We start from the raw sequence: 24,488 nt of genomic DNA on the forward strand, positions 1-24,488 counted from the left end.
CAGATGAGGAGAATAAGTATGCCTGAGGAGCATAAGATCTTTGAGGAAAAATGGTCTAGTGGATTTGGACTCCAGTGATATGACCAATAGTATAAATCTTTTATAGGACCAGGGGTAGAAAAATAATATTGACAGTGATAATAGCTGACGTTTATTGAGCACATAAAAAGTACCAACCACCAAGTTCAGTATTTTAAATAGAAAAGTTTCAGTTTAGGGGTTCCTGAGTGGCTCAGGCACTGAGCAGTTTCAGTGCCTGAGCTGAAACTGTGGCTCAGTTGATTTACTGTCCAACTCTTGACTTTGGCTCAGGTCACGATCTCACAGTTTGGGGGATCAAGCCCCACATCGGGCTCTGGGCTGATGGCGCTGAGCCTGCTTGGGATTCTCCTTCTCCCTCTCTCTCTGCCCCTCCCCTGCTTGCATGCTTTCTAAATAAATAAATAAATAAATAAATAAATAAATAAATAAACATTAAAAACAATTTTTTTAAGTTTCAGTTTATTTTCTCTTCAAGTGTTACTTCTGCTCCATTATCTCTCTTCTATTCTTCTGCAACTCCAGTTATGCTATGTTAAAATTTTTTACCTTATCTCATAAATATAACATATATAGTATTTATGTGTGTGTTATGTATTTTATATAAGTTATATAAATTACATGTATAATATATATGTTTTATATATATATATTCTTTTCTTTATTTTCCATCTTCTTGTCTCTTGGAGTTTCAGTTTGAAATGTTTTCTGGCCTATCTTCGAGTTCTGTCTTCAGATGTATCTAATATGATAATAAACCTGGTTATTGATTTCTTAATATGTTAAGAACATTTTTCAGTTGTAAAATTTTCATTTGGTTCCTTTTTTACACTTTTCAATTTCTTACCAAATCTTTTAATCTTGACTATTAAGTCCTTGAACATAATAAACTTTTTTTAAAAAATTGCCACTAAACAATGTAAAACACCTGTATAAATGGAAAGACATACCACATTCTCAGAGAGTAAGACTCACCATCACAAAGATATCATTTTTCCTAAGTTAATTTATAAATTTAACACAATCCCAGTGAAAACCCCAGCAAGAATTTTGGGTGTTCTGTTTTGGAATTCAGTAGCTACTTTTACAGTTCAAAGGAAAAACAAATAAACTAGGATTGTAAGGAAAACTGTAAAGTAAAAAAAAAAAAAAAAAAAAGGAACTAGAAGATTCTGTTCCTACCAAGAAGGTATTAAAATATATTATGAATCCTCAAGAATTAAAAGAATGAGAAACTGATATATGAACAGACCAAACGAAAAACAAAGTCACCTTTTTAGTTAGGTTTATTCCTAGGTATCTTATTGTTTTGGGTGCAATTACAAATGGGATAGATTCCTTGATTTCTTTTTCTGCTACATTTCTGTGTATAGAAATGCAACAGATTTCTGCATGTTCATTTTATACCCTGTGACTTTGCTAAGTTTATATATTAGTTCTGGCAATTTTTTTCTTTGGTGGAGACTTTTGGGTTTTCTACATAGAGTATCATGTCATAGTAAAAGTTTGACTTCTTCCTTGCTGATTTGTATGCCCTTTATTTCTTTTTGTTTTCTGATTGCCGAGGCTGCCTTCCAGTGCTATGTTAAATAGTAATGGTGAGAATGAACATCTTTATCTTGTTCCTGACCATAAGGGAAAGGTTCTCAGTTTTTCCCCATTGAGGATGATATTAGCTGTGAGTCTTTTCTATATGACCTTTATGATGTTGAGGTATGTTCCATCTATACCTACTTTGTTGAGGGTTTTTATCAAGAACGGATGCTATATTTTGTCAAATGTTTTTTCTGCATCTATTGAGAGGATCATATAGTTCTTATCCTTTCTTTTATTATGTGGTATATCACGTTGATTGATTTGTGAATATTGAACCAGACCTGCAGCCCAGGAATAAATCCTACTTGATCATGGTGAATAATTATTTTAATGTACTGTTGAATTTAATTTGCTAGTATCTTGTTGAGAATATTTGCATCCACATTCACCAGGGATGTTGGCCTGTAATTCTCCTTTTTAGTGAGGTCTTCATCTGGTTTTGGGATCAAGGTAATTCTGGCTTTGTAGAATGAGTTTGGAAGCTTCCCTTACATTTCTATTTTTTGGAAAAATTTGAGAAGAATAGATATTAATTCTTCTTTGAATGTCTGGTAGAATTCCCCTGGGAAGCCATCTGGCCCAGGACTCATTTGTTGGGAGATTTTTGATTACTGATTCAACTTCTTTGCTGGCTTTGGGTCTATTCAAATTTCTATTTCTTCCTGTTCCAATTTTGATAGTTTGTGAGTTTCTAGGAATTTGTCCATATATTCCAGAATGCCCAGTTTGTTGGCATATAATTTTTCATAGTATTCTCTGATAATTGTTTATATTTATGTAGTGTTAGTTGTTATCTCTCCTCTTTCACTAGTGATTTTCCCTATTTGGGTCCTTTCTCTTTTCTTTTTGTTAAGTCTGGCTAAGGGTTTATCAATTTTGTTAATTCTTTCAAAGAACCAGCTCTTAGTTTCATTGATCCATTCTATTGTTTTTTGTTTCCATATCATTTATTTCTGCTCTAGTCTTTATTAATTCCCTTTTTCTGCTGGCTTTAGGTTTTATTTGATCTTCCTTATCTAGCTCCTTTAGGTGTAGATTAGGTTGTGCATTTGGGACCTTTCTTGCTTCTTAAGATGGGCCTGAATTTCAATACACTATACCTCCTTCTTAGAACTGCCTTTGCTGCATCCCAAAGGTTCTAGACTGCCCTGTTTTCATTTTCATTTGTTTCCATGTATTTTTTTATTTCTTCTTTAATTTCCTGGTAAACCCATTCATTATTTCTTTTTTAATATTTATTTATTTTTGAGAGAGAGGGAGTGAGAAAACACAAACATAGGGCAGAGAGAGGGGGAGAATACAGAAGATCCTAAACAGACTCTGTGCTGACAGCAGACAGCCCAACATGGGACTCAAACCCATGAACGGTGAGATCATGACTGAGACTAACTGACTGAGCCACCCAGGTGCCCCAAACTCATTCATTCTTTAGTAGGATATTCTTCAACCTCCATGTATTTGAGGGCTTTCCAAATTTTTTCTTGTAGTTGACTTCAAGTCTCATGGTGTTCTGATCCAAAGATATGTATTGTCTGATCTCAACCTTTTTGTACTTATTGAGGGCTGATTTGTGACCCAGTATGTGCTCTATTCTGGAGAATGTCCCATGTGCACTCAAGAAGAATGTGTATTCTGCTACATTAAGATGAAATGTTCTGAATTCATCTGTTAAGGTAAAAGATCTGTACTCTAAAAACTATAGAACACTTATGAAAGAAATTGAAGAAGACACAAAGAAATGGAAAAATATTCCATGCTCATGGATTGGAAGAACAGACATTGTCAAAATGTCTATATTACCCAAAGCAATCTGCACATGTAATGCAATCCCTACCCAAATACCACCAGCATTTTTCACAGAGCTAAAACAAACAATCCTAAAACCTGTATGGAACCACAAAAGACACCCAATAGCCAAAGTAATCCTTAAAAGAAAAAACAAAACTGGAGATATTACTATTCCAGATTTCAAGCTATATTAAAAGTCATCAAGCTAGTATGTAACTGGCCCAAAAACAGACACATAGATCAGTGGAACAGAATAGAAAACCCAGAAATGGACCCACAGCTATATGGTCATCTAATATTTGGCAAAGCAGCAAAGAATATCCAGTGGAGAAAAGACAGTCTTTTCAACAAATGGTGTTGGGAAAACTGAACAGCAACACGTGGAAGAATGAAACTGGATTACTTTCTTACACCATATACAAAAATAAATTCAGGAGCTCCTGAGTGGCTCAGTCAGTTAAGCGTCCAACTCTTGATTTCGGCTCAGGTCATGATCTGGTGGTTCGTGAGTTCAAGCCTCACATCAGGCTCTGCACTGACAACATGGAGCCTACTTTAGATTCTCTCTCCCTCTCTCTCTTCCCCTCTCCCACTCATGTTCTCTCTCTCTCTCTCTCTCTTTCTCAAAAATAAATAAAAATTTAAAAAAATGATGAAAGACCTAAATGTGAGACAGGAAACCATCAAAATCCTAGAGGAGACCACAGGCAGCAACCTCTTTGACCTTGGCCACAGCAAGTTCTTACCAGACACATCACCAAAGGCAAGGGAAACAAAAGCAAACACTAACTATTGGAACTTTATCAAGACAAATACCTCCTGAACACCCAAGGAAATAATTAACAAACCAAAAGGCAACTGACAGAATGGGAGAAAATATTTGCAAATGACATATCTGATAAAAGGGCTAGTATCCAAAATCTATAAAGAACTTATCAAACTCAACACCCCCCCCCAAAAAAAAACCCAGTTAAGAAATGGGCAGAAAACATGAATAGACACTTTTCCAAAGAAGACATCCAGATGGCTAATAGACACATGAAAAGATGCTTAACATCACTCATTATTAGGGAAATACAAATCAAAACCACATGAGATACCACTTCACACCTGTCAAAATGGCTAAAATTAACAACTCAGGAAGCAACAGCTGTTGGCAAGGATGCAGAGAAAATGTAACCCTCTTGCACTGTTAGTGGGAATGCAAACTGGTGTGGCCACTCTGGAGATTGTATAGAGGTTCCTTAAAAAGTTAAAAATAGAACTGCTGTACAACCCAGCAATTGTACTAGTAGGTATTTACCCAAAGGATACAAAAATACAAATTTGAAGGTGTACATGCACCCCAATGTTTATAGCAGCATTATCAACAATAACCAAACTATGGAGAGAGTGCAAGTGACCATAGACTGATGAATGAATAAAGAAGATACACACACACACACACACACACACACACACACACACACACAGGAATATTACTCAGCCATCAAAAAGAATGAAATCTTGCCATTTTTAATAACATGGATGGAGCTAGAATGTATATGCTAAGTGAAATAAGTCAATCAGAGAAAGACAAATATCATATGATTTCACTCATATGAGGAATTTAAGAAATGAAACAGATGAACATATGGGAAGGTAGGAGAAGAGGAGAGAGGGAAACAAACCACAAGAGACTCTTAACAATAGAGAACAAAATGAGGGTTGATAGAGGGCAGTGGGTGGGAGATGGGCCAGATGAGTGATAGGTACTAAGGAGGGCACTTGTTGTGATGAGCCCTGGGTGTTGAATGTAAGTGATGAATCACTGAATTCTACTCCTGAAACCAATATTGCACTGTATGTTAACAAACTAAAATTTAAATTAAAAAATAAAAATACAAATAAATTCAAATATATACAGGAACTTAGCATATAATAAAAATGGCATCTCAGATCAAAGGGAAAAAGATGAACTACTTAATAAATAGTGCTGGAACAAGGATAACCATCTGGAAAAAAGTAAGTTGTATTCCTCACATCCAGAACTTAGATAATATTTTTAAATCAAATTTTTAAATTTTAAAAATAAAAGCATACAATTACATGAAACCATCACCATAATTAAGATAATAGTTTCACAGATGTATGCATATGTCCAACTCATCAGATTATATGCATTAAATATGGAGCAATTTTTCATCTATCAATCATACCTCAATAAAGCTGTTAAAAAAATAAAGATGAAAATTCCACGGAGGAAACTTAGGAGCTTTGCTCAGCAACCTTAAAGTGAAGAATATATTATAACTATGGCTCAAAATCCAAAATCATGAATTTTACCACATTAACATATGTGCACACATGCACACATACACATACACACACACCTACACAGAAGGAAAGTCAAAAGATAATGATAAACCGAGAAAAAAAATATTTACAACACACAGTACAAGGGCATGAAGAAAAAGACCATCACCCTAATAAAAAATTGCACAAAGAATAGTCAGAGAAATGAGCAGAAAGGGAAATATAAAACCCATAACTGAGAAAATCAACTTAAATCTACACTGAACTATCAATTTTTACTTAATGGATTAGCAAAAGACCAGTTTGATAATGCATTCTGCATGTGAGGCTGTAGGGAAACAAGTGTTCTCAAGCAAAGGCCTTGGCATGGCATTCTAGAAGCACCTACCCAACTGCAACTGTACCTGCCTTTTGACCCAGCTATTCCACTTTTGGATATGTTTGGACTGGTGTGACAGGACAAGAACACCGGGTTTTTCTCTGCGGCATGGTATATAATAAAAAAAGACTGGTAACAACCCAAATATCTGTGGCTAGGAGACTAAATAAATCATAGCACAAGCACACAACACACCACGCAAAAGAATGAGCACAATCTGTTAAAAAAGAGACAACAGGCCCAAATTAGAGTCCCTAATGCTAAGCTGCACATCACAAAATGAGACTTAATACCAAATTTAATTACGGTTTCAGCTTCTGAGGAATGGGATCTTAAACCAGTCGATGTGGAATGACAGTGCTCACTTAGCACTAGTCAGGTAATCTATGTGGCAGACCCCTGCCATACCCTTAAAGGAAGGTGACCGTGCCACAACCAATTCACTTTTTGCCAGTATACTGTCCTTATTCCACTGCCTTTTGCCTATAAAAGTTTCATTTTGTAGAGTTCCTCAGAGCTCTTATCTCTTTGCCAGAAGGGATGCTGCCCGATTCATGAATTGTTCAATAAAGCCAGACAGATCTTTAAACTTTACTCAGTTGAACTTTACTTTTGTACAGCTCCAAGGAACATTAAGGAAAATACCAAGATGCTGAACAGCGTGTGCCTTTTGTGTAAAGAAACAGGGAGAAAATGAGAATGCAGCATGTATTTGTTTTTATGTCCCCAGAAAATCTACTGGAATATTAGTAAGCCACTAATAACGGTAGTTACCTAGAATAGGATATTTATTTATTTATTTATTTATTTATTTATATTAAATTTTCTTATTTACTTATTTAATGATCACTTACTACCTATTAAAATTGAATCATGGGGCAGCTCGGTGGCTCAGTCTGTTAAGCGTCTGACTTCAGCTCAGGTCATGATCTCACAGTTTCTGAGTTTGAGCCCGGCATCAGGCTCTCTGCTGTCAGTGCAGAGATCCTCTGTCCCTCCTCTCTCCCTGCCCCTCCCCCCTCACAAAAATAAACATTTTTTAAAATAAAAACAAAATTGAATCAAATAATTTTGAATATTATAATTATAATAAAATCTAACTTTCTTAAAAAGGCTTTCAAGGGCTTGCATAGACTGACCCCTTCTCCCCTCCATCCCTTCCCCCTCCACACACACACACCCTGCTCACTTTGCCACAGCCTCCAGGATCTGCTTTCACCGTCCCAAATAGGTCAATTTATTTCCAACTTCAAGGACTCTGTTGTCTAAAAGGCGCAACTCGAAATTCAGCTTAAAAATCTCTCCTCGGTTTTTTTCTTGACTTCCTCCATCTAAATTTTACATCACCATTCCTACTATTGTCATCCTTTTTTCCCCCTTTTTTCTCCCCTTAACACCACTTGGTATAATTTTCAATTAAAGATTTCTTTAATGGCTCTGTCCACATCTTCAGTGCTATCCATTCCACAAGAGGGAGGCCCATACGGTTTTGTTCACCATCCCAGCACCTGTCAACTTGCACAAAGTAGGTGCCTATAAATATCAGTTGAATGGAAAATTTTAAAATCCTGGTTGGAGGTGGAGAGTAGAGAATGGGAAGAAGGGCAGGGACAAGGACAAGAACTGTTATTTCTAGAAGGTGGAGGCTGAATTGGCTTCCCACAGCTCAATCCTTTGTTACATGATTACTCAAATGTGCCATTTAGTTTCACACAAGAACAATAAAGACCTTCAGAAATGAATTTGAATGTTTTCTGAGTAAAAGTGGGAGAGGTTGCAAAAAGCCTCCAATGGAAAAAGTCTGTCGATCGTCTCAGAAAAATAAATCCCCCCTGTGTCTGGATTTAGACCTCCAAGAAGCACAGACATAGCCAATTTGCTCTTGAATGTGTTCACATTCAAAGAGTCACCCGTGGTCTGCAGGGAGTGTGGAGTGGAGGTCTCTGGGGATTGCAGGCAAGAGAGGACAGAAGCACAATCCATTCTACCTCACACTGGAGGGAAAGACGGGGAAAGAACCCGGACTGGCCTGGGGCCAGCTCACTTCAATATGACCCTGGCTATGCCTCCCTCAGGGTTTTTGGAGATTGAGCAACCAGACTTTGGGAAATCTGAAGATACTGAACTATTATGAAATTTCCCTGGAGGAAGCAAACCCACTCCTGGGGGTAGAAGGTGAGGCTACCCTTGGATGCAGTGGAAATTCTCCTGAAGAAAGGAAATTAGGATCTAGGGAGGTAGGTTTTAGACTAGAGGGGGAAGAACATGGGTCTGCAGAGGTTGTTGGCTTGCTCAAGGGACATGCTCCCAATGTGAGGAGGTGGATCAGCCCCTGGCACTGGATGGCTGGGGCCAGAAATATGGGCACAGCCATGGGACTCCCTGGTAAGTTTGGATACAACAGGGGCCACATCTGATAGCAATGAGAAGTTTTCTGTGTTTGTGTGTGTGTGTGTGTCTGTATCCCTTGTCTCTCCATTTCTTTCTCTCTCTGTCTCCCTGCCCCCCTACTCCACCACCCCACCCGACCCCCACCCTGCTCTGTCTCCCTGTCTCCCTACATAATGCTTCTCTTCCAAAACCCCAAGCCTCCAGAAAAATATTGTTGTACAAGGTACAGCTTGGGTTTAGCTGTGTGGTGGGAAATGGAGAAGGGCTATAGAGAGCAAGAGAGGAGAGCCGCCTATAAGAAGAAAAACCTGGCCCCAGAATGTCATCTAAAGCAGCAGATAGCAGGTTAGCTGAGGTCAGCACTTTGCAGCCAGCAGGAGGTAAGTGATAACCAGCACAGATTTATGGAATATGAAACTAGAGCATACTCTTTTCCAAAAACGTGTGTACTTGCAGGGAGTGGGGAGAAGAAAGTCAGGTGAAAGACTGGATTTGGGGTGGGGCGGGGATAGGGGTTGGGGTGTATGATTAAAGATGGGGATGTAAACCATTTTGAATGCGGGCATTAAAATTTATATGTGCAGTAATAGGCACAAGAATTGTTCATCGCAGCATTGTTTGTAATAGCCAAATGCTGGAAATAACCTAAAATCTTAGAATGGACACATTGCAGGTATCATACAGAGAGCAATACCACACAGCAATGAAATTGAGTCAGAGGCATAAGCAACAACACGGATAAATCTCCAACATGATGTTGAGTCAAGTAAGCAAATTACTAAAGAATGGTTCCACTTAAATAAAATTCAGAAATAAATAAAACTATTACCTAGAGGTGACATACATGTGCTAAAAATATACAGAAAAAGCAAGGAAATGATCATCACAAAGTCAGAAAACTCAGAGAGAAGTATATAGTTGAGGTGGGCAGTGATATTTCTTCTGGAAGTTTGGGAATCCATTTTTTAACCTGGGTGTGAAACTATCCATGCATGTACACGATTTTGAAAAAAAAAAAGTGATTACTGTTTTATACCCATAAGTTAGCATACCAGACTGAATATACCAAATGTGTCATGTTTTGTAAACCTATTTACTTAAATACATATTTATATAGAATATCTTTTGCTATCAATGATATTCTTCAGCAACATCTTTTTTAATAGCCAAAATCTATTTAGCCAATCCCTATTTTGAGCATTTAGGTGATTCCAAGTATTTTACTGCTATAAGTTATGCAGCAGTGAACATTCTTGTAGTTTGATTTTTGTACATATCTTTCAAAATGTTGATAGAGAAAATGCAAAGATTTAGTTTGAGTGTGATGTTGCGGAAAAAGAAATTAGAGCAATTCTTGCATACAGCAATTTCCTGGGTTGCATGTTTGGAGGCCTGAATAAGGGGAAGTCATGTTAGACATGACTGATATCTGGAAAGGGCTTACCTGCACAGGCAAGTCCTGTGTAATTGTTAGTACTGTCACCGGTTTTGGTACGAAATAGAGGCACGTTTATTATTATTTCAATTCCTATCACCTCTTTTTTTCCCAGCTTCATAAATATAACTGACATATAACATTGTGTAAGTTTAAGGTGTGCAATGTGATGATTTGATACGTGTACATATTGTGAAATGATTACGACAGCAAGGCTAATAAACCCATTCATCACCTCACACTGTTACGGTTTGTTGTTATATGAGAACATGAACGCTGTCCTCTCATAGCAGCTTACAAGTATACAATCCAGTATGTTAACTGCGATCACCTGTACACTAGATCCCCAGAACTTACTCATCTTCTACCCTTGACCCTTGAACAGCATGAGTTTGAACTACATGGGTCCACTTTACATGGATGTTTTTTTTTTTTTTTTCCAATAAATATGGTACGGGACCATAAATGTATTTTCTCTTCCTTATTTTTTTTTTAATATCTTATTTATTTTTGAGAGAGAGAAAGAGCATGAGCAAGGGAGGGCAGAGAGAGAGAGAGACACAGAATCCAAAGCAGGCTCCAGGCTCTGAGCTGTCAGCACAGAGCCCGACACGGGGCTCAAATTCATGAACTGTGAGATCATGACCTGAGCGAAAGTAAAGGTCAGATACCTAGCCGACTCCCGTCCTTACCCTCCCCCTCTCCCCTTTTCTTCCCTTCCTTCCCTGCCCGTTTTTAGAGAAAGTGTGCACATGAGTGGGGGAGAGGGGCAGAGAGAGAAAGAGATAATCCTAAACAGTCTCCATGCTCAGTGTGGAGCCCGACACAGGGCTTGGTCCCATGACCCCGGGATCATGACCTAGCCAAAAATCAAGAATCAGATGCTCCATCAACTGAGCCACCCAGGTGCCCCTCTTCCTTATGATTTCTCAATGTCACGTAGCCTTCCAAATATTTTTCTATTTGGAGCGCTCATATTTTATTCCCCATTCATCTCTCTTCATATGCCTACTTTCCCTCCCCACCTTACCTCACCTACCACACTCATACTTACTGTGTAACACCCCCCCCACCGCCATGATTTCCTCTCTATAGACACATCACACACACCTCACCTGTAGACATGTACATACACATGTACATAAACTTTTTAAAAATTTAATTATACTGTACTCCAGAAAAAGAATCTGTTTAACATGTTAATGGTTGCAGAGTATTCTATATACTGCAATTATTGCATATACTGCAATCTTCAACCAATCCTGCATTTGGACAAGTAAGTTTTTTGTCATGTTTTGTTGTTAGTAAGAGTGAGATAGGCTAATTCTGCCAACTTAGATATTTCCCTAAAATATATTCCTCAAAGTAGAACTTCTGGGTGAGAGTTTTGATCCATTTACAAAATACCCTCCAAAAAGATTGTATCAGTTTCCCCATCTCTCCACACATGGGGATAATGAGCTCTGTTCCCTCTGTTTTTGGAGATGTGAACAGATTAAATAAAAGTTCTAGCAACAATTCTTTATTTTTATGAAATTAGCTGTTTTGAATGCTTAGAAAAAAATGAGATGTAAAGTCTTCCACATCTGGTCTATCCTTCCTGCTTATAACTGAATTAAGAAATTAGTGGGGTGTTCCTTAAAGCCAGGCAATAACAGAAATAAGAGCCTGGAACTCCAACTTCACTGAGAAACTCCCAAAGATATATTATGCTTGCCTGATTAATGGGGAATATGTGAACTGGAAATGAAGTTTGGGCAATTGTTACCAATGAAACAAGATTTAGTGGAAACAGAAGGATTTATTAGGACTTGAGACAGGGGAGCTATGTCATTCAAGAGTTGCTTAGAACTGAGGAATTTATTTCATTTTCTACCACGTATTGAAAGATTTTTGTGCCCATAGCAATGGTATTTTGCCCCCAAAATATGCACTGGGTACAGATGTGAGCCACGGTCAGTCTATAAGAGGTTACATGGTGGGGAGGAAAAGCAAGTCCATCTTCCTTCAGGGAGGAGCCAGCTGTGCCAAGAGTAATCAATCAGGCTTAAGAGCTCACTTGGGAAAGTAGCATAAGGATAGAGTGGATAGAATACTGCCCTAGGACAGCAGAAAATCATATCCGTTTGTCCAAAGGGAGAGTGTAGGGCTAGAATGAGTGCCCTTTACATACTTTCAATAGAGCTCTGCCCCTTCTACGTATTTCCTCAAAATATAATTAACAAATGCTTACTAAGTACTAACCATTATGCCTTGTGGCTTTTGTGCATACTATTTGATTCAGTCTTCATAACAACCTTATGAAAGCCATCTTCTAGCTCATCCTTGAGAGATTGAGTCTCAAGGTAATTAAAATGTTTTGCTAAAATTACACACAATAATAACTGAAGGAGTCAAAATTCGAACACAGCACTATCTGTCCAATAGTCATGTTCTTTCCATCACAGCAAGATGTCTCTCTCAATGTTGTTATCTGAGATTCTTTTTTAATTTTTTTAATGTTTATTCATTAAATAACATTAATTTGAGAGAGAGAGAGAGAGAGAGAGAGAGAGAGAGAGAGATAGACAGAGCATGAGTGGGGGATGGAGAGAGGGAGACACAGAATCTGAAGCAGGTTCCAGGCTCTGAGCTGTCAGCACAGAGCCCGGTGCACAGAGTCCAAACTCATGAACCATGAAATCATGACCTGGCCGAAGTTGGATGCTTAAGCCACCCAGGCACCCCATGTTATCTGCAACTCTTAAGACACCAGACCTCGAGGAGCAGGAAGCTAGTGAAATTCTAATTTTTGGAGACTGTTAAATGCTCCCAAAAACTTTATTAAACATGATGTGCAATAATCCAAACACTCATTGTCCTTTCAAATATAACTTGAAATAGACTTTTATAAAATATACAAATATAAATAAATATTTATATCAAAAGTTAGAGCAAGAATTGAAAAAAATTATCTTAGGTAATATATTACATCTCTTAAAAATGATACAAGTAAAAATCAAATCTGTCCCTTACTGCATACATTATAAAAAGAAAATGATGTTGAACTAAAATGAGAAGGATCAAATTATAAATTAAAATTTCATCCCACCTTTATTTTTTTTTAATTCTTTTTTCAATGTTTATTTATTTTTGGGACAGAGAGAGACAGAGCATGAACGGGGGAGGGGCAGAGAGAGAGGGAGACACAGAATCGGAAACAGGCTCCAGGCTCCGAGCCATCAGCCCAGAGCCCGACGCGGGGCTCGAACTCACGGACCGCGAGATCGTGACCTGGCTGAAGTCGGACGCTTAACCGACTGCGCCACCCAGGCGCCCCCATCCCACCTTTAATTATACACTTGAGTGTTAGACTCATATGAAACTTGGGAATCTCCCTCAGCCTGGTGGCATTGAGAATCGCATATAGTAAATATGTACTAATTGAGACAATATAAGCAAATTTTTTTAAACAATTGGACACTGGGGACATCTGGGGGGCACAGTCGTTTAAGCATCCACTCTTGATTTGGGCTCAGGTCATGATCTCATGGTTCCAATCCTGCCTCAGACTCTGCACTAACAACGTGGAGTCTGCTTGGGATTCTCTCTGTCCTTCTCTCTCTACTTCTCACCTTCTGCACATGTGTGCTTTGCTCTCTCTCTCTCAAGATAAATAAACTTAAAAAAAAAAAATCAGACACTGGGAGAAGATATTTGCAACTCATACAACCAACAAAAGATCAGTTTCCAGAAAAATATTAAGCTACAGCAAAGCAATGTGAAAAACTACCCAATTAAAAATTCAGCCATGACCTGGCAATTCACAGAAGAATAAACACTAATGAACAAGAAAGAACAGGATGAAAATGTTCAGCCTCACTCATAATAGGAAACTGCAAATATTGAGAACAATTTTATACCAATGAGGGTTGGTAAAAATATTAAAGTGTGACAGTGTCATGTGTTGGTTAGATGTGGGAAAATGAGAATTCTCATCACTTTTCACTATTCACAGCCAACTTAGAAAGGAATTTGACAATATTGGTAAAATTGACCACCCTAGACTAACAATTCCACCTTCTGGGGAAACTTAGCACATGTAAGCGCATAGTTCACAGAGTACTATTTGTAATGGCAAAAAGTTGGAAGTGACATATCTATACATAGAACAAAAAATAAATCAACTATGGTGTATTTTTACTTAATTTTATATAATAGTCAAAATGAAAAAGTATTCAAGTATCAATATGAATAAATGTCTAAAATTCTGATGAATTGTAGCACCTGGGTGGCTCAGTCAGTTAAGCATCTGGCTCTTGGTTTTGGCTCAGGTCATGATGTCATGGTTTTGTGAGTTCAAGCCCCGCATTGGGCTCTGTACTGACAGGGTGGAGCCTGCTTGGGATTCTTTCTCTCCCTTTCTCGCTGCCCCTCCCCTGCTCATACTATGTCTCTCTCAAAATTAAACTTTAAAAAATAAAATGAAATAAAATTCTGATGAATTGAAAAAATCAAAATGCAGAATGACATGTATACAATGACAGCTTTACTCAAGTTTAAAAACCACACAAAACTCTACCATGTATTTACAAAATCCAGTGTGTAGTAAAAGCAAGAAAATGTGGGTAGACTGAAACATCTCAACCTCAAAGAAGTGGCTGCCTTTTGGTGGGGGTGGAGAATGGGATGAGGAAGGGAAACAAACTGACTTCAACTACATCTAGAACATTCTGTCTCTAAAAAGATTTGAAACAAACAAGATAAACTTAAGATTTATTAAACTTGGGTAGTAGGTACATGAATGTTTGCTATATTGTTGTTTTGTGCCCTTCTACATGTTTTTTAGTTTTCATTAAACCAACAACAGAACTAATGAGTATTGAATTATACCTAACAAAGATAGTAAGCACACTTAACAATATGCTTCAGGGTTTGATGTCAAGTCTCTGATACTGAGCAGAAATGTTTGTAAGTAGTCAGTACTTTGGCAAACCAACATTTTTTTTTAAAAAAGAGACTAGGTTCACTAAGTATGAGCTTTTTAAAAAATGTTTATTTCTTTTGAGAGAGAGAGCACATACACGAGCAGGGGAGAGGCAGAGAGAGAGAGAGAGAGAGAGAGAGAGAGAGAGAGAGAGAGATCTCAAGCAGGATCCACATGGTCAGCACAGAGCCCGAGTTGGGGCTCCATCTCACAAACTGCGAGATCATGACCTGAGCCAAAAGCGAGAGTCAGATGCTTAACCAACTGAGCCATCCAGGCGCCCCTAAGCTTTCTTAATGGCAAATCAGGAGTAATTATGAAAAAATGGTAATACAAAAATAAATGCTTTACTTTTACCTGACACACAAAAAATATATAAGAAAATAATTTTCTTACAGAAAAAGATCAAAGATATTTAAGTAATCTAGAAAACATATTACATATCAACTGTGCACATGAGATCTAAGCTATTCAAATGAAAAAACTACATAAACAATTAATAAAGCATAATGGACAGAATCACAGAGACATCAAAATTTTTCCAGGAAGCAAATTGTAGTTTTTTGGAAGTTATAGCCTTTATCTAAAAGTGAAGAGTCCTCAATAATTTATACCCAAACTATATTCATTCAATATTTGATTATTCTTAAACTGAAATATTTTTGAAGGTGCTCAGGGTATCAAAATGATCAAAAACTATTAAGACCACTTATCTGTATATCTCTACACTTGGAAAATAGTTTTAACAAGTCACAAAAGTATTGATATCACAATTTTGATTTGGAACCAGAAGCATATTTCCAGTGATAATACTCCATTTTCCATCATGGGTTCCACAGAGTAATCTAAGAATGAATTCAGGGAGCTTACGTCAAACTGAATCCATGTGCACTGAGATGTTCTCACCTAACACAGAGAAAGCAAATAGCAAACATCATTCACAACTACAACAAACTAGCTATCTATAATGAAGTCCAAGTACAGTAAATATTACTTAATGAAATAACAAATCTGTTAGTTCATTCCTAAGTTGATCTGACATGCTGGAGGAGTTATTTACTCAATAGAAGCTAGGTGAATAGAAAAGGTTTTTTTTCTATTTGCTATATAAGCCTGAGTGCTAATGCCTTGGGAACCCACCCATATGGGTTCCATATGGAGCTCATCCACAAAGGTTCCTTCAATTGTTTTGTGATTTTATCTGAAAAGGTTTTTCTTCTTGGTATATTTTGAGTTAGTCCTCAAGGTCTTTCAGGTATTAAAGCACAAAGAAAACTATAGATTTTATCAGGAAGAAGCTATGTATAGAGTAAAACAGAAAAAAATAATCAGTCATAGTAGCACAAAGCATCCATGAATAGGTCTATCAACTCACCAATTCCTGTTATAGGCAATGGTTTCTTCTAATGTTCAATAAATAACATCATAAACAATCATGTTGAAGAAAAATATGCTGGCATAGATTTTCATTAGCAATATGCTTTGGATAAAAATATTTATACACATATCTTTTGGTCATAAACAAAAATGGCATGGGATTTCACATTTATTCCCTCTTCCATTTAACTTTGTTCTTTTGAATGTCACAGGAGAAAACTCCCCAACTCCCAGCCCTCCAGCACCACAAAGAAATAGAGCAATCCAGCGTCAAAGTAAAAGAACGGAGTACTACTCTGCCATTCATGGCATGAAAGATTGACGTAAGAAAATTTTTCCTAAAGCAAATTAAAACAAATGACATCACAAGCCCTTACAGAAGCGATTAGGATATAAATAAAATAGGTAACAATAAATGAAAGTTAGTTGAGAAGCACAGTCCCCGCAGATACTACTTGCCAGAGGATGCTTTCTTAAAGCATCACAGACCCAACTTAGATTTGTAATCCTCAAATTCCAGTGACTGGACACAGGGAAGTATTAAATCTGAACCAAGTAATGAAGCAATTAAGACATCAAATGAGCTCAGTGTCTAGATAGTACATAGCCAGTACTATTCTAGATGCACAAGGAAGAAACTAATTCATTAAAAGATATTAATTCATTAGGCCCAATACTTAGGGCACTAGGGCTTGATTCTCTCACAGAACCCTGGAGTAAGGCTGCTCTAAAAGGTGTTTGTTCACACATTGATATGGTAACCAAATGACCTTTAACTGCAAATCCATCATTAGGTAGTGGAAACACATTAAGTATGGATTTCTGAAAACTTTTATATTATTTTATTCTGTCAGTTCCTTTAATCCTCTGCTCAAAACACAGAATGAGAATGCAAAGCTTTTTCAGCCCAACTGAAAACAAGCTAAAAAAAATTTTTTTTTTTTAAATTTGTTATACATTCTTGTCTAACTACTGATTTCACAGCACACTGAATCAGATATAGATGACTGAGGAATTATACAAGGTCAATGGAACACTCTGAAAAAAGTGAACTTCTCCCAAAGACATCTGAGTATTAACCTGATACTATCATAGACTTACTCCTTCTAAGTACCAATTGTTTTCTCCCATCTATGTCAAATGTTATTATAAATCAAAATTCCTTCTTGTCCCAGGTCAAGTCTCTAGCACAACAGGAGACTAGAAGTCAAAAAACATATTAAATTAGCTTTCGGGAGTTTATTTCCAACACTGTCTCAAGGCTCTTTGGGGCCAATCTGGTCTGGAAGCAAAGTCTACAGTGGTTTGCACCCTGGGGTGTACATAGTGGTCCTTCTCCACTCCAATATTGCATATGTCAAAGGCACCCTGCTTAACAAAGCCATAAATGCATTAAAGTGATAAAAAAAAAAAAGAGAGAGAAAAAGTAGCTTCATGCTATTGAAAATATGGCCGAGCATTTGTTAAATCTATAGGTGTAGATCATTTAAAATATATGTTAAATTTAGTGGAAAACTGAAAAGGTTTTTTCTCTTCTATTTGGAGTTCTCAAACCTTTCTAAGTTTCCAAACAGCAACTATCAGGCCGATAGTTCACAGATCCTTTTATTACCTTAATAACTATAATAACTCCAGTGAGAGAACTAACAAATTCCCAAGAAATTACCTCCAGGATTTATAAGACACAGTGTGAAGAATATATAATATTTTCATTCTGGTGGAATATAGCTATAAGATACAGAACAAAATTTTTAATGTGGGGTTAAAATATCAGTCTACACTGAACATATGTGGAAAAGATATTTAATTGTAAAATAGAAAAGTAGGCCAGAGTACAGTTTTAAGGGTAATTGCTTCTTTATACAGATAGGTAATCTAGGAGGGTATTAGGGTTAAACATTTTCATAAAGCAATAAAACATTAAAAAATAAAGCAAGAAAAAAAGAGCTTGAAGTTATGTTTTACAAAACAAGAATGAACAGTATGTCAGAGTTTAATGTCCATACACTGTGGAATTCAACAATATTGTGATGAGAGCAAGTCACAGCACAGACATACGGCTTTCACAGGGAAAAGTAAAAGTTATGTTAGACATATCTATAGCATCACTAGTACAAAAAGTTCTTGTTCTACATACAAAAGCAATTTTTTTTCCATAAGAATAATTTCCTGGGGAGAAATGAGTCCATGAAATATTTCAGAAACCCATATGCTTTGAGTATCCCAAAAACATTATCTTAAAATCCAGTGCCTTAAAGTGCTTTCATGTGGAAATCATGATGGAAGGCACAGAATACAGTTTCACGTCCCCACTATGAAATTTTCAAAAAAGCATAGATTTTGCAGTTTGCAAATTCAAGTTTTCTTGTAAGCTGCTCCTTCTAAGAACATTGTCATTCCAATAAAACCAGCTGCTAGCTTACTCACTCTCAATGACCTACTAAATAAAAGGATTTTTTTTTCTCCTAGTAACTTTCATCATCTTTATGGGAAAAATACTTATGCAAGTGATGCATTTTGAAATTATAAAACATGCAGAATATGTACAAACAGAAAGTTTAAAAAATATTTGCTTCATATACATGTAAATCTACTTGGGTATAGCTGAAATTGAACAAATATAAAAATTTGCTTTCTAAAAAATGTTTTCAGAGAATCTGAGACAACTTAAAGCTGTACAAAGATTTCCTGGGAGAAATCTTCTCTTCATATAGAAGTTTATACCTACAGGAGTAATTCCAGCATCAGTCCACCACATAATTATTACATAACATTTGGTCTAATCAACAATGATCACCCTTAAAACTGTTCTGTTTCTGAGAAATTAAGGTTCATACTAAAATCAAAAAGAATTCACAAAAACAGTGGCTTATTGTGTTTTTGGATCTCTTCAACAATCTTTATAACTCATTTGGAACTGTAAAAAAACAAAAACTATTTACAGAATTCAGTTTTAAATACATTTCACAACTTCTAAAGTTTTATGTTACAAGAATTCAAAGCTCATGGCTTAAGTCCAGTCATCAATCCGTAGTCTCTTCTGTTCTCCTCGCTTCCTGCGACTGCACCTTTTGTGTACAGTTCAAGACTGGGTTCTTTCTTAACCAAAAGTAAATCCAAACTACATGTTCATTTCAATTAAACAGCTTCTTTATTAGTCTGAAGGCGAGTCATAGCTTCTAATTTTTGTCTGTAGGCCTCTGCTTCCTGTTCTTTCTTTAGAAGCTGCTGTCGATATTTTTGTGCTTCCCGATTTGCTTCATCCAGCTGTTTCTGAAGAGCTTCTCTCTCCTAATTAAAAAAAAAGGTGTTTGTTTTTTCAATTTTTGCACAAATACATTAGGAACATATACAAGCATGCATCCTTCAAATAGAAAAATCTGTAGTAGCTACATGTAGTCACCACCTATTGACATTTCCTAAGCATCTTGCCTTTTCAGTCAATTCATTAGTAATTAAAGCCCCTAATTCTGTGCTCCACGCTGATACAGATTAGTTTCTGACCTCAAGAAATTACTCCGATTAAAAATAAGATTAACATAATGAACCCAGACCGTGTACCTGTACTTTTATATATACTACAAAAACTAATGAAGACTTTAAGACAGAAATATACCTCTTCACACCTCTGTGATGTTTTTATGTAAAGGTACAATAAACTATAACAGTTAATATTTACTGAGCACCTGTTATGTGACCAAACAAGGCGATTTCCAATAACAAGCCTCTAGGATAAAGATTATGCCCATTTTACAGATGAGCAAAATGGTATTCAGAGAGGACATAGCTGTTCCCTCGTAACACAGTTGAGTTTACAAGATTCTAATGTTACTGCTTTTGAAACTATCTTCCTCTATGGTAACAAGCAAGACTCCTCATCTCTAAAATGAAGGGGTGCTGGTCTAGATTAGTTTTTCCTAAATTATACCATTTTTACAAACCAATAAAATACTAACTTCTCTATGGTGATTCATTAAATTGTCCAAATATAAAATACATGCATTCAATTCTAAATGCTAAACATAAATCTAGCCCAATGAAAATGATACTCTTTCTCCTCCTCACTCTGCCCCTATTCAGTTGCCTAAGGGAAAGCATTTCAAAGACTCCTTTCTCATGCCTCTAGTATGCGCATGGACAAAAGCTCAACCTGCACAGGCCCATACACAACCTCATCACAGAGGCTAGGACCCCTCAGTGGGATGAAGGCCGAGGGTAGGACTATTATTAATCTAAGAAACGCCAGGTTCATACTGGACAAGACACTTGACCAGAGGGAACCGGAGGTGAGGGTCAGCAACGTACTGGGGGAGAGGGCAGTATGAGGGTCTCTTCCACTGCCTCTTTGACTCCTGTCCATTGTGAACACCAAAAGATTCCCTCCCCTTCACTAGTCATACATGGTCTCCAAGGAGGAGCATCTTTAATACTCCTTCCTTTGATCCCATTCCCTTCCTCATACTGGGAATGAAGTCCAACGTGTGTTTTTTCCCCTGGGTCCACCAAATGTAGGAATGATAGATTATGCAAGCAGGCTTCCATTTGCACAAAACGTACAAGAAACACAGCACCCTTCCATCTCCATTTAACAAATGCCCATTCCCTTCCCTGCTACCTTTTTCTTACCCTTTTCTTACCCTTCCTCCAGGCAAAATGGCAGAGTAGGAACAAGTCAGAAAGGACACCCAAGAGTCAAGCCTCGGGCAAGAAATCAACACCACTACCTTGGCAGTGAACTATGAAGAACTTGGAGCACGCCAATGAAAAAGGTGGGAGAGGGGTGCTGCTTCTCCAGGAACTAGACCCCCACCACTGGCAGGAGCACTCATGGCCGTGCATAAGTGTTTTAAAATTTTACATGTGTTAGGGTACCTGGGTGGCTTAGTCGGTTAAGTGTCTGACTTCAGCTCAGGTCATGATCTCCCAGCTTGTGAGTTTGAACCCCACATCGGGCTCTGTGCTGACAGCTCAGAGCCTGAAGCCTACTTTGGATTCTGTGTCTCTGTCTCTCTCTCTCTGCCCCTCCCCTGCTCATGCTCTGTCTCTCTCAAAAATAAATAAACATTAAAATTAAAAAAAAATTTTTGACATGTGTTAAAAAATAAAATCCTTTGGTAGCCAAAGTTTTGAATTTGGTAGGAAATATTGGGACAGATTCTCTAACTCTAAGGTATCTTCTAATACTAGCTATCCATTAACATTTAGAAACAGCAAGGGATTCACAATTACTTCAGAAGATGAAAGCAAATTAAGTGAGGTAGTCTAACAGTAAATACAGTTTGTTTTTATTCAATTAGTAAAATGTATCTTAATATAAATGAAAAGATAGCTCCCTTCTACTAGGCCAAATAAAAGATTCATTTACACTGCATTTCTTAACTATATCTGTAAAGTCTGAAAGGTAAAGGTCATTGCACTACACTTAATCCTCAAGACTGAAAGCAGTTAACATTATTAAAGTTTTTTTTAAGTGTTTCCATTTTTTAGTTCTCAGGAGTGTAGGTATTTAGGAAAACTTTTTGCCATCTCACTTTTCAAAGCAAATAAAAATCTCTAAAAAGTGGAAAATATCACTTCTTACTTTACTCAAAGAGATCCTTTGTTTCCAAATTTATTTGTTAAATGTTTACTGAACATACATTATATGCAAGACACTTCCTTAATGTAAACAGTAATTTGGTTGTTTCACACATGAACAATGCATCACACTGACATTTGAGATTTATATTTAAATAGAAATGCCAAGGGGCACCTGGGTGGCTCAGTCAGTTGAGCGTCTGACTTCAGCTCAGGTCATAATTTGGCGGTTTGAGTTTGAGCCCTGCATCAGGCTCTGTGCTGACAGCTCAGAGCCCAGAGTCTGCTTCAGAATCTGTGTCTCCCTCTCTCTCTGCCCCTCCCTTGCTCACACTCCATCTCTCTCTCTCTCTCTCTCTCTCTCTCTCTCTCTCACAATCTCAAAAATAAAAAACTCTTTAAAAATAAATAGAAATGCCAGGTGCCTGGGTGGCTCAGTCGGTTGAGTGTCCGGCTTCAGCTCAGGTCATGATTTCACGGTCTGTGAGTTCAAGCCTCACGTCGGGCTCTGTGCTGACAGCTCAGAGCCTGGAGCCTGCTTTGAATTCTGTGTCTCCCTCTCTCTCTGCCCCTCCCCCGCTCATGCTCTGTCTCTCTCTGTCAAAAATAAACATTACCAAAAAAAATTTAAATAGAAATGCCAAGGCTATGGCTTTGACCTTTTGCAATAAAGGCACAATAAAAAGGACTTTGACATGTGTAAATAAATATACCTTAGTCTATTAATATGTAATACTCAAGTATTTTTCCTTTAACAGTATAATATGGAAGAATTCCAAAAAAGTAAATTTGGATAATAGTCACAGTTTGGTTGCAATAGAGAAGATATTTCTCTTACACTACAACTCCAAACCCAGGCAATGGACTAATAGGGCAAAGACTTGAGTTTGCTTTTTTATTTTCAAACAAAATTCTTGAATTCTGCTTCAGCTGGTAGCAATGATCTCATAACCATTTTATTATTTTTAATTTTCTAATATTCAAATTTATTTTACCTTAGCTATTATGGAGTAAAAAAAATCATTCTACTCATTTATCTTCTACTTCTATATATATTTTAGAAGATAATTTTAATAGCAGCTAACATTTACTGAGCATTTATCACATGCCCATCATCGTCCTAGTCTTTTACATGTATTCTCATTTATACTTTGTAACCATCTGATAACGTTGGTGCTGTTATTTTCCGCCTTGTTACTGATGGGGAAATCAAGCCTTATAAGGTTAAACAACTTGATCAAGATAACACAATCAGAAAATGATAAAATATACCCATATTCTTAACCATTAAATATTTGCTTAAAAAGAAAGAAACTGGGCAGGGTGTGTGAGCTGCCTGTTTCCTTGTGTATAAACATCAATTTTCCAAGTGCCATGAGCCACATATGAGCCTGTTTTTATAAACAAAGTTTTACTGAAATATCTATTCATTTCCAAAGTGTCCATGGCTGCTTTCCCACTACGATGGCAAAGATAAGTGGTGAAGCACAGACTATAAAGCCCACAAAGCCAAAAATACTCACTATCAGGCCCTTCACAGAAAAAAAAAACTTTGCCTACCCCAGCCCTAGAGAAAAAACTTACCAAAAAGAGAGACTGCAGGAAATCTTAAACTGTGGTGGATCAAAAGAATATCAATAAAAGGAAAAGAGATTGAAAAAACTGCATCAAATAAAACACTGTGTAAAGTTTACAGAAATCAAATTTTAAAAGAACACTAAGGATCCCAGTCTATCACTGGTTACAAGACACAAATATTTCATTAAAAATAAAAAAAACTTGCTAATAAACATATTCATCTCTAACCTCCATAGCAATGAAAAGGTAAAGGTATTTCCTGAATTCACACAACTACATAATAGAAGAATCTGTTATTCCTAATGCACTAATTATATTTCCTCCCTCCCACATTACAAAAGAATAGTTTTAATTTCAATTCAGAATAGCCTAATGTTTATTTATGGAAGAAATTCACAAATATCACACCTCTCCCCAAAAATACCTTTAATGCAGTAGTATGGAGGGGGTGATATGATATACATTATTGCAATTTGGTGTCTTATTCAGACCTCCCTTTCAAAAAACAAACCTATTTCATTTCCTTTATTGCTATAATGCAAATATAAAAGCTTCACCATTTACAATACATTTTCTACAATTTAAGCTAATTTTGTAGAGATTATTAATAAACCTCTCCAACGTTAGTTGGGAAACTGTAAATTCTTAGCACTTGACTTATAAACAGTCACTCTGGTAGTTGTGGACACAAACATACAGAGAAACCCCAAATATGTTAGATTCTGTATAATGAGTTAATTTTTTTTAAATGTTTATTTATTTTGAGAGAAAGAGAGTACGCACACAAGAACAGGAGAGGGCAGAGAGAGAATCCAAAGCAGGCTCCATGCTGACAGCAGGGAGCCCGAAACCGGGCTCAAACTCACAAACCATGAAATCATGACCTGAGCCCAAGTCAGATGCTTAACCAGCTGAGCCAACCAGGCGCCCATAATTTTCAATTGCTGTAGAGCAGAGTTCCTCAATCTCAGCATGGATAATTTTGAACCAGATGATTCTTTACTATGGAGGCTGTCCTGTGCATTGTAGGCTGTTTAGCAACATGTCCTGCCCCCTATATGTCAACA

At 37.0% G+C, this 24,488-nt stretch overlaps 1 protein-coding gene across 7 annotated transcripts in view; it reads right to left on the reverse strand.

Annotated features, from left to right (window-relative positions):
- Positions 1–18,053: 18,053 nt before the first annotated feature.
- Positions 18,054–24,488, reverse strand: part of GABPB1 (GA binding protein transcription factor subunit beta 1) — a 69,886-nt gene continuing 63,451 nt past the window's right edge. For all 7 annotated transcript variants that reach the window (XM_025919818.2, XM_086710664.1, XM_086710663.1 and 4 more), the window contains exon 9: positions 18,054–19,557. In XM_025919818.2, the coding sequence (XP_025775603.1) occupies positions 19,405–19,557 (153 nt within the window). In that variant the 3' untranslated portion in view covers positions 18,054–19,404. The remainder of the gene's footprint in view (positions 19,558–24,488) is intronic.

This window comes from Puma concolor, chromosome B3 (assembly GCF_028749965.1).
Source record: "Puma concolor isolate L17-30 chromosome B3, mPumCon1.1.hap2, whole genome shotgun sequence".
Taxonomy (NCBI): domain Eukaryota; kingdom Metazoa; phylum Chordata; class Mammalia; order Carnivora; family Felidae; genus Puma; species Puma concolor.